Raw genomic sequence first — 11361 nt, forward strand, 5'->3', positions numbered from 1 at the left:
AAGGGAATGCTCATGCTCTTGGTCCGGGGGCCACACTTTAAGAATCACTGCTACAGAGGATACAAAACACATGAGGGGTTCCAATTTCAATTGTGAACGTCTCTTTTCAGACAAGAGTTCTAACAGAGGCCACAGCCATCTAAACCACCCCAAGTCCCCAGGAATTTCATATTTTATTTTTGGAAGAGGCCCCTGGAGAGTGACAGACTCTGGACCTCCCCTTGGAGGTCAGGAAGCATCTGGAAAATAGCATTTTAGAGGATGCAGGAAAGTGCCTTCAGAAACATAAAAGCCTAAGCATAACTCTGAGCTAGAAACTACAGGACTAGCCCTGGCTGATCCAATTACTGGGCCAATTACTGGTGAATAGTGAGGTTTTGGGAATCTGGGCAGACCTGGATCCTTTCCTAAAGGCTGCCTCCTGATCCTTTTCGAGCCTGTATCTGAAGCCAGATGGGCCCAGATAGGAGGTCAGCTGTGAGCGGGACAGGGTATCTGCTGGGGACTATAATCCGGGAAACAGAAAGAAATCAACAACTCCACCAGACAGAATTCAGGGGCTTCATTCACAGGGCTCTTTGATCAAGTCATTGTGGTGAGAGTGGGAAGAGGCAGGAATAGTATTTAGGGCTGTACTTACTTTCAAAATCAGCAGTGGAGAGAGAGGCCTGGAAAGGCTATTGCCGGCTTTCGTCGGCCCTGCTCTGAGTAAGTCATTCCTCCATGAAAGGGGAGAGGGAAATGAAAATGTGGATTCATTCATGAATCAACCTTCAGAACAGGAAGTGTGGCTTTTGAGCTATACAGGAAACATAAGCCTTGCCATCCAGCTAAGTACATCCCGAGGTGAGGTGACATCAAAGTCAGGGGGACTCTACCAGTTAGAACCTCACCGGGAAGACAGTGCACTAGAGTGACTGAGACCAAGGGTGTGCTCTGGCGTCAGCCTGCCAGCACACCTGACTGTGTGGCCCTGGGCACGTTACTTAATCGCTCTGTGCCTCAGTTTCCCTCTTCTGTAAAATGGGGGTAAATAATAGCCTATCTCATAGGGTTGTAGTAAGAATTAAATAAAATAATCTAGATAAAACACTTAGCTTGGTACCTTGCATATTTTAAGGATTCAATGTTAGTTAAAATAAAAAGTAGTGGGCTTGTAAAAATTTAAGATGGTAGCAGTATAGACCCACCCTTAGTGTCACTGCCAGAGACAGAAAAACTGGAGGCAGGTTAGACCTGCTACGGATCTTCCCAGGAGGATGACAAAGAAACTCCTGCTCCTTGGGGGAAGGTCTAAGCTGTGAGCTGGGTATGCAAGGAGAATTAGGATCCTTAGGATGGGGGGGGGAGGGAGTTAAGTGGGTAACCCTGTGGGCTGTAAGGTGGGGATATCCTGCTTTTAAACATTGCAACATTCACTGACTCTGTTTTGTGACATTTCCTCACTGCCAACTTAAGTGTCAAATGGCCCAATTTGAACAAATCAAAATAAATAAAAATCATTGTTGATGAGAATGGGGACAACCTTACTGAAAAGTAGACTCCCCATTTTCAGGAAAGAAAGTGGCTCCTCCCCCCCAAGTTCCAGAAGCGTGGGGGATGGTGCTGAGTGAAAGGAGTGGTGAGGTGTGCCTGCCCTGAGGTTAGCCAGCAGTCAGCCACAGCAAAAGACGGCTCTTCTTCCCTCTGGTGCTGAATGAGCAGACCCTCTTCCAGACCCTGTACTCTCAATCAAAAAGTCCTGTCTGCTTAGAAAGAGACTGTTACTGGAACTAGGAACAAAGAGATTTCTAAAAACCATGCAAAAGAGCCAAACTAAATGACATACCACATGGTTAAATAAAAGGTAACATCAATTAGAGGTGGCGGTGGGAAGAGTTTGCCAATTATATCACTTTAGAAAACAAAGAGCTAAATAAAAATGACAAATAGTTCTGTTGAACATGCTGGGCCCCTTTCTTGAGGGTCTCCCTCCCATGGCACGATACGCCTTGTCCTGTAGTTCAGACTGATCCCAAGTCTGCATCCCCTGCAGCCCTGCAGAACTTCACTACTTGCTCTTCAAAATGACCATCCATAGGGCATATTTTATCATAGTCCCATCTGGCGTCTTTAAAAGAGTAAGGTCACAGACAGTGAGGAAGGGGCTTCTGACTTTTCCTTCCCTTATACTCACCACAAATCATGGCTACAGTTTCCACCTCAAGCTCCTATAACTAGAGAGCCCAACTCTTCGAAAGGGATCCAAAGGTTAGACTGATTTCACCTTGAGCCCAGTAGGGAATCTGGTCTCCTTTTCAGGAAGTACCCACCTGTTCTGTGCGTGCCTCCCAAGTCAGAGGCCTGGCAGAACTCGGGGGAAACTTTCTTTGCAGCCCACCTACCTCCTCCAAACAGTGACACCCTCAGCTTTAAGTTTTCATACGCAAAATTCCTGCGTTATTTTTACTGGCTGTGAGATGTAGAAGCTAGTCTAACAGCTAGTCTGCTGTTCTCTACAAAGGAGGGCCACTTGAGCAAGAAAAAACCAGTAACAACAATAGCACAACTTTCTTGGGATTCACCCAGGAAAGCCTGGAACTGTAATAATATGATCTTCAGATATTTTTATGGCCATATAACAGCTTTTAGAATATAACCACTGTCACATACATTTAAATAACAATGAAAAATTTTCTATGGTGTGACTTTTGCAGGGACCTTGTCCCTGCAACTACTTGTTCCAAGCCTCCTTCTATCCAGCCTGAAGGTAAGTGAAAGCATCAGCAAAGATAAAATGAGGAGAATGCAGAAATTAAACTTCCAACTCTACTTCTAAAGTTTGGGGAAAATGTCATACACCTAAGGCCTCCACTGGTTTTTGAATTAGAGGACAAAATTGGGATTTTTTTGGTCTAATAATCTAATCTTCTATAAGAAGACCCATTAAAATTATTCTGAAGAATCACACCTGAGCCACATTTTCATTGGTAACTTCATTCTCTACCACTCTGCTCACTAGAAAAGCAGTTCTGAAAGCATCTTTAAGCACAACCTCTATTTTCTTCAGAAGATTCTTGTCATGTTTTGTCATGCACTCTTTGGTAAGTCTTCCACTACCCTAAACCAAATTTAAAAAAGACGAAAACAAAAAAAACCTTCCATGGTTTCGAAAGGGGCATGATTTATGGGAAAAGTTTTCTTTTTCTTCAATTGTGATGGGCTAGGTTAACCATCATACCATCAGAGAATTTAAAAAACTGACTCAGGGGCGCCTGGGTGGCTCAGTTCATTAAGCATCTGCCTTCGGCTCAGGTCATGATCCCAGGGTCCTGGGATCGAGCCCCATGTCACAGGCTCCCTGCTCAGCAGGGGAGTCTGCTACTCCCTCTCCCTCTGCCCTGCTCCTGTGCTCACTCTCTCTCCCACTCTCTCAAATAAATAAATAAAATCTTAAAAAAAAAAAAACCTGACTCAAAAAGACAGGCAAGTCATTCACATAAAATCTTTAGAAATAAATAAGTGTGTTTTAAAATAAAATAGAAAATAGAGTTTTCCAGTGTGAGAGAGCACACTTAAAACTTGCAGCCAATTAATGATCAGGCAAGTATACCTGTTACTGAGTCCTAAAAATGGTTTCCATCTATCAAAAAAACCAAAAAACCAAAAACAAGAGCAACCAGATCCCCCCCAAAGACACTGAAACAAAAGACTGATCTGTTTATATAGTCACATGAAAAATAAACATCTTTATTTTTTTGCCTACTTTATTTCATTTTTTTCAAATAAAATTTAAATCTGTACAAAGTATACTGTTACAGTATATATTTTGTAAGAATCAATGCCTAAAAGAATCACAATACTTCAATAAGCAGTACAGCAGACCTCGCTAGTTTCAGCTTTGATATTGAACAAACTCAAGCCGGCTGATGCACAACACATTTGCTTGGTTTCCACATGGTGAGTTCCCAGCACTGAGATGGGAGAACATGACAGCAAGTATGGTTATATTACAGCCCGACACACTGCGCTTCTTCATGTGATAATAACTGCACATATTTAATACAGAATGCTCAAATTTACTTTTTAAATTGCATTTGCTTACTTCTTAGTTGGCGAAATTCAGCATTCTTAATGGGGTCCCCAAACAGTGCAAATTAATGATATTCTACTGTATAATTGGCACATCTCCAATAAGGATTAACTTGTAAACTCAAAGAATTTCACAACTTTGTCCTAAATTTTAACTAATATACATCTGGTCCATTTAACCAAAGTCAGTTTGGAAAGATATTAAAGAACAATTCTATTTTTGAAAGGATACTGTTTTGACCATTCTTTAGAGAAGTAAATTTTTAAATTGTCATTAAAATGTTTTACTATAAAAATTTTACAAACTTGATTAGAAATTTCAAGATTATGATTCACAGCAGACAAATACAAACTTTATATTCCAACAATACCTACTCTTAGACTTTCAAACAGAGCACAACCATGTCAGCTGTGTTAACTAAAATTCTGAACAGTGTACTAAATTTATAAGTGGTGCTGGGTCTAGCAAGTGTAAATACACAGTATATTTTAATGAAAAGAATTGTCTTCTTTATACTTTATTTGTTTTCCCATAAGGAAACATTAATGTTTACATTCTTTAATAAAGTTAATCTTACATCAGAATATAACTTAATACTGTCAGCAACAGGGACCACACACAGTAAATAAGAAGCACATTTAAAATAAGTCTGAATTCACATAGATTAACATTTGTTGGTTAATAAAATATCGACAGTATTACAATCTTACAATATTTACAGTAAGAAAAATCTAGAGTAATATATACCTTTCACAGCAGGATTCTTTTTTTTTTTTAAATTATTTCTTCCAGTTTGGGATTGTGTATACATGAAAAGCTCAAATAAAGCAACTCTGCAATATAATCTTAAAATAATGGCTACTGGGGGGAAATTCTATCACAACCATTGAAAATAATGGTGACTTTTCACGGAGTCTGTGGCATCTGAGAACCCAGTTAATTAACCAAAGTCTTGCCCCAACCAGCCTCAGTTACCCAGATTAAAGCTGCAGAACTCCGGCCTTCCCTGACAGCTGAAAACCCAACAGATTTTCTCAACATGCTATAAGAAAAGAGGGAAATAGGTTTCAATTCATACCTCATGGCTGGAAGCCTCCGGCCAGTGCATATTCCCCAACTTATGCTAAAAGGGCCCATTTCACCTCCAAAGCATCACAAGAGTTTCCCTCTAACAACAGGGCACTTTGATATAGGAGCTCACTCGTTCCTCAACTCTTGTGCATTAAGATAAGGCATGAACGTGGCCCATATAATACACACCAGCATCCTACTTGGGACCAGGGCAAAGAAACAGACTAATGCAGTTTGCACTGAGGTCAACAGGGAAAATGGGAAGCGATGCACATTTCCAATTAGAATGGTAAGAAGAAGACCCACATCCCTAAACTGGAATTTGGCCAGGGCCTCAGAGTTAGCACCCCCTCTCTGAGTACCACAAGCGATTAGGATGTGTGCTCTGGGCCTCCTCCAAGAGAGAGCATCTACAGTAAGTAACACCATGTGGGACATTAGTTCAGTGATGACTCCCAAGAAAACAGATACAATTCTTGAATCTGGGGCTGTCCACAGCCTGAGGTCACTCATCTGAGCTGTGACCTGTCCCAACCCTGCTTACTTTAAGAGATCTGATGGGCACAGAGCACTCAGGGGTATGGCTGCTGGCTACTTTGGACTCTAGATCTCACAGGTAATCAACAGGTATCTGGGATTGAATTAGCAAACTGTACCATAGCTCCTTAAACAGACACTGTCAGGTTTGAAATCATGTCAAGCATGAATCTTCACTGTCAGGTCAGAAATCAAAGTGGGTATCTTCCCACATCAGCCAAGATTATTTTGTCAAAACCTTAGAGGAGTTGGACAGTTTTTCATGTTCCAAGTGATTAGTTTACTTATTTCAGTCAAGCTGGATTGACAAACCAGACTGATCTATTTAGTTAGTTTTGTTTTTTTGATTCCTATGTATGTGTTAACCCAAAGCTGTTATATTTGGGCTAAATACACTGACAGAGAAAATTCAAACAACAAAAGTTTTCAGCAAACTTCTGTGGTGTTTTCTTTTTGGAAGTCAATGCAAGATCTAAAGGTATTTCTACCCAACAAAGTCTGTTTAAGTGTTTAATGTTATTTCCTTTTTGGTCCTATACAGAATGCTATGACTTCTATATAGGTCTGAATGCTGCTCCATGTAGATTCCTTCTGTATATCTAAAAATATATACTTTTCAGTAGTTCAATACATGGTTAATCTTCCCACAGTGGAAGATTTTTGTAATCACAAGTTGCAAAGTAGAAAAAAAATCTCCTTTCTAAGAAAGGAAATATACTTTCCTATTGTACACTTTTGAAGAAGCCCAAAGGCATGCACCAAAAATCATTATGAAAACTAATACATGCACTACTAAAATGGTGTAGAGTTAGGACTTAAAGTGCTGTTTCTCAATTTTTAAATTTGGAGAAGACATTTTGTCAGTTGTTGACTCAAAGATCTCCCCCCACCCCACCCACCCCACTCCATGGCATCAAGAGAGAAAAGTAAAAAGTATGCATAAATCTTTAAACTATTCTTTACATAGGGGAAAGGACAGATACAACAACTATCCTATTTATAAACTGGATTCCCAGTTTTAAATAAAACCAATATTTACTGGTAAAAATTGTCAAAGCTAATACATCCAAACAAATGTTGCTAGTAAATAATGTTCTACATAGAGAATAATTTACTTTGGTTTTATGTACCTTCTCACAAATAATACTGGTGTCCCATACGTCACCAAACTGATGTGTTCCAGCAAAGTTGTAAGGCAAATCTTTTTTTTTTTTCCCCAGTGACATCTTTTTTCCTAATAGACAAAACTAAAATCTTTTGGTGAGGAAGGGGTTAAGATAAATGGCTAACCCCTTGGCATCCTGAGCATTGTGGTTTATCAAACTCTACCCTGCTAGAAGCTGTCAGGCACCCTGACCCCTGCCTTGAACCAGGAATGGCTCCCATGTCTAGAGATGCCCTGACTCCTTATAAATAGCTCTCAGAACATTGCTTCTTTTTTCCTTCTGTCTGGATGTCTAACAAAGCTGGTTGCAATGTCACATTTTGCTAGTAGGGGCCACCATCTAACAATAATTCCAATCTGAAATGTTTTAAGCCAATAGTTAGTTCTTAATTTTATCAATTAATTGCATTAGAATTTTCTCTATAGAGTTTACTTAGAGCAGAGATCCTTAACTTGGGTTTCAGAAGATGTGTGATGCCCCTGAGGTTGCATGTAAAATTATCTGTGTATGTGCATTTTTTTTTCCCTGGGGAGAGGGTCCATCACTTTCATCAGATTATCAAAGGTTTCTGTGATCGCAAAAAGGGGTTACAGGGACTCAGAGGGATACCCGTAATTCATTTTATACTAGGGTTGGGAAATGGGTGCAGAAAACTAAAAATGGCCTCAAAAAAAGGGGGCCAATTTGCTGATCTTTTCCCTTTATTCAAATTTGGGAAATAAGTGCTTCAACCTAGGAAAAATAATTAAGCTGATTAAACTCCATTAAAAAATAATCAAAGCCACTTTCTAAAATATTTTCATTTTCCATATATGGTAAGTTTAGTCTCCAAGAAAAGGTCTGGAGACTGAATTTTGCTCTTTTCCCTAAGGAAATTCATAAACACAATGCTGATCATCATTCACATTTACAGATCTGACAACCTAAAACTTAAGACAACTCTAACACTATAGCCTTTAGTTTACGATTTTGAGTAAAGGATTATCTAGAGTCAAATACACATTTGCCAACCTTCATTCCCCCAAATTGGTCCATAGTTAGACAACTATCGGGCACAATTCCACTAGATAAACCTAAAATTTGAACAATGGAAGTTTAACTTTCTATCCCAATTGAAAACAAAACTACAAGGTTCTACAATAAAGGCCAGCCACAAACGTTCACACAATGTCATAGAGGACTTACACATTTCAATACATCACTGAATTATCAACAGAGTTTGCAAAACATGAGATCCAGAATGACTACCATGCTGAGAAGAGCATGTCAAGAATTAAAACACCACCCTGTGCCCCCCCCCCATCGAGAAATACACTCAGGCATTCCAAAAATAAACCAGATCTAAAGAGAGGCCTCTCACTTGTTAGTTTTAAGTATGAAGCGCCCAAAAGGATACAGGGAAGGGAATATAAAATGAAATAATTAAATAACTTACAAAAATTAATTTTAGCCAAAACATATTTCTGTTCTATTGACAAAACTATCAACCTTTTTTTTTTTTTTTGCAATTTTGAACACTGTGTTGCACAATCTCACTAAGACAAAAAATGTGTTCACAGGTACACATTTTGTTCTCCTATTCTTCCTAGAGCACAACTTGAGGTTATAAGAATGCTTCTAGTTAAAATAAAGTCTCTTATCCCTTGCCACCCTCCCCCCCTCAAAAAGTGAGTGAACCTTGAATTCCAAAAAGGAATATTCATTTAATGTAATTATTTCAATACCAGTTATATCACATAGACCATGATGAAACTCTATGAGCATTATGGAAAACTACATAAAAGAGGGAGCTGCCACTTGTCACCCACTTCACTTCCAGCTTTTTAAGCCAATACCCAGCTAGACTCAGATCTCATTGACTTCAGTGAAAATAAATCAACACTCCGAAAACAGGCCATTTCAGGCAGGAAACTGGATCTCAAAGACATCGTTTCATATACATACATATATATATATATTTTTTTTCTATCCTAAGCTTTCACTTTGTCTATTCAAATAGTTTAATAAAGCTCACATTTACAAAGGATTATATTGGCAAATAAAGGCCCATATTAAAAATTTTTATCAAAACAAATTTTTGTTCTACATACCTAACACTAAGAAATATTTTCTTGGACTTATAAAGCATATTTAATTGCATATAAGTTTTGCTTTGGGTGGGATATTGAAAACAATTCTGTAAGAAATTAGAAAAGACTAGAAACAAAAGTGAAAGTGACTAGTCTTAACTTTCAAAAAATCAAGTGCAAAGATAAATAGTGCAAATAATGAAAACTAGAAATTTTATAGGCAACTTTACATCTTTCCTGCTTTTGCACTTTTACATATTGATAACTTTATAAACCCTAACAACTGTATGCAGCATGGAAATGGGCTATCATTTATCTCCATTGACTAGACTCAAGGAATCCTTTCAAAGGCAGTCATTTAAATCACTGGTTCTTGACTAGGTTTGGGAATTCACTTTTTAAAAAACAATTCTCAAGGGAGGGGCTATTTAAGAAGGCTCTGCACGGACTTAAACAAGTTATAGAATGTAATTGTATCATAATTTAAAATCGGTAGGATGGGAAAAACATACTAAGTGGTAACTCTAAAAAATAAATTATAATAAAAATAATTCTATTGTTAATGAACTTGATATTTGTTTTTAAAAAAAGTTACGTTCCAGATACAAAATCAGAACCTCTTTTTTTAGCTAAGAAATTTTATCACTAGCGTATACAGATTTGGGTAAAATGAAATAAATACTGTCAGAATCACTGAGAATAAGTCCATATTAAACTAAAAAGGAGTCCAAATAAACTTGAATTATGTAATTTAATAAAAATATTACAGCAATTCTTTATCTTAAATAATTAAAAATGTTCCTGGGACACTGGGAACAGAAATCTAGACACTATCAGTTCACCCTACAAAGAACATAAGAACTTCCAAGATATACTAAATTACATTACTATCTGCCACCACTGGACACTTGGGAATTCTACAACTTTAAAGTAACAAAGTGGGACAACAAAAAGAAATTTGAGTTTGGGGGGGTATGTTGTCTAATTTCAGAAATATAGTATTATTGAGGGTCTCATAAGGTCCACAATCTTAAATGATGGGACTGCAAATGTAAAAGAAATGAAAAGATACCTAAAATTGCAGTTTAGTGTTTCTACTTGGTTTACTCTCCTCTTGTAAGAAATTAATGTGGACCAAAGGCTCAAGGTTCTGTAAAATCAAGGCATGATATGGATCTTTATGAACTGTAAAATCAAATGATTTGATCAAAGGACCATTTTGAAAAGTAAAGCTAAACTACACTGTAACATGAGCCCAGGAAAAGAATCTGTACCATAAATGTTTCTGATAGTTTAAAAATGATAAGTGAAAAAGTTTGAAATTTTCTTATCTTCTTTCCCTCACAATAGTAAGTCCCCAGTACCAACAGGCTTTGACCAGAAAAGCTGTCATTCCACAACTGTGCTACTTAATTTGTCCAGAAAAGCAAACATCCTACACCTGAAAGCAGATTTGTATAATGCATCATCATCATCATCATCATCATCATCATCATCATCATCATCATCATATCTAGCTACAGACCAACAGCTTTCTCGTAACCAACAAGGGACCCATTTTCTCCGACTTTATTGAAACTTCATTAGTGAAGATCAACTTCATTGTCCTTAGCAAACAATGCTCATTTAAGACTCCACCTTAGTATCTTTTCCTACCTCCAATAAAAACTTCTCCCACTTTACCTCCAAACCATTCCCTTATATAACTCTCACACTCCCATTCATGAAGACATTAAACGGTTCTTCCCTTTCTGCTCTCAAATTTCCAAACCAGTAAATCTCAGCCCCCAGTAACTTACCTAAAATACACATACCTCTTACTCTCTTCAATACACAAATTTCTTAATGATTTCAATGCCCTTCAGATTGCCAGTTTAAGACTATGCCTCAGAAAAACTGCCCAATTATCTCATTATACAGAAATCTTTCTGGGATCAGTTAGCTATGGTCTAAGGCAGAAGCCAACAATTTCTTTACTTCCCTCTTAAAGGGGTAAGTTCGAGTGTCACTGGCAGGCCTATGGTAAGGAGAAGAATAAAGGACAGTGAAATGAGGAAAAAGGAAGATGGGAAAAAAAAAAAAAACCAAACGTATATGGTATGGAGGTAGGTCAAATGCCACCAACAACTACCTACACTGGAAATTGCCAATACACTCCAGCTGAACGGGAGCTTGATCCAATCCCAACATGTGTCTAATAATTCATTAGCTGATGCCCACCACTGGTTGAGCTAGTCAAGGTGAATACATAAGTCACCTGTCCCCTAAGTTTGCTACTTCACAATAAGGACATCTTAAGTCCTCCGAGGATCCTTCTGTTTTAATCCAGTTTAGACTAAAACACATGTTAAGAAGAGTACTTCCATGATTCTCAAAATTCCAGAATATAAAGGTTTGGTCCTTGAACTTGGAGGCCTCTTGAATTATTAAAAGTGTACCCTAAATC

At 38.1% G+C, this 11361-nt stretch overlaps 2 protein-coding genes across 5 annotated transcripts in view; both read right to left on the reverse strand.

Moving 5' to 3' along the window:
• The window catches only part of PURA (purine rich element binding protein A), a 121416-nt gene that overhangs the window by 96756 nt on the left and 13299 nt on the right, over positions 1–11361 (reverse strand). The window lies entirely within an intron of this gene.
• Positions 3709–6534, reverse strand: LOC103663761 (IgA inducing protein). The gene has a single exon (XM_008691525.2). It carries the CDS (start codon positions 4034–4036, stop codon positions 3875–3877), a length of 162 nt encoding a protein of 53 aa, XP_008689747.1. The 5' UTR covers positions 4037–6534; the 3' UTR covers positions 3709–3874.

The sequence above is a fragment of the Ursus maritimus genome, unplaced genomic scaffold (genome assembly GCF_017311325.1).
Source record: "Ursus maritimus isolate PB19 unplaced genomic scaffold, ASM1731132v1 scaffold_5, whole genome shotgun sequence".
NCBI classification, from domain to species: domain Eukaryota; kingdom Metazoa; phylum Chordata; class Mammalia; order Carnivora; family Ursidae; genus Ursus; species Ursus maritimus.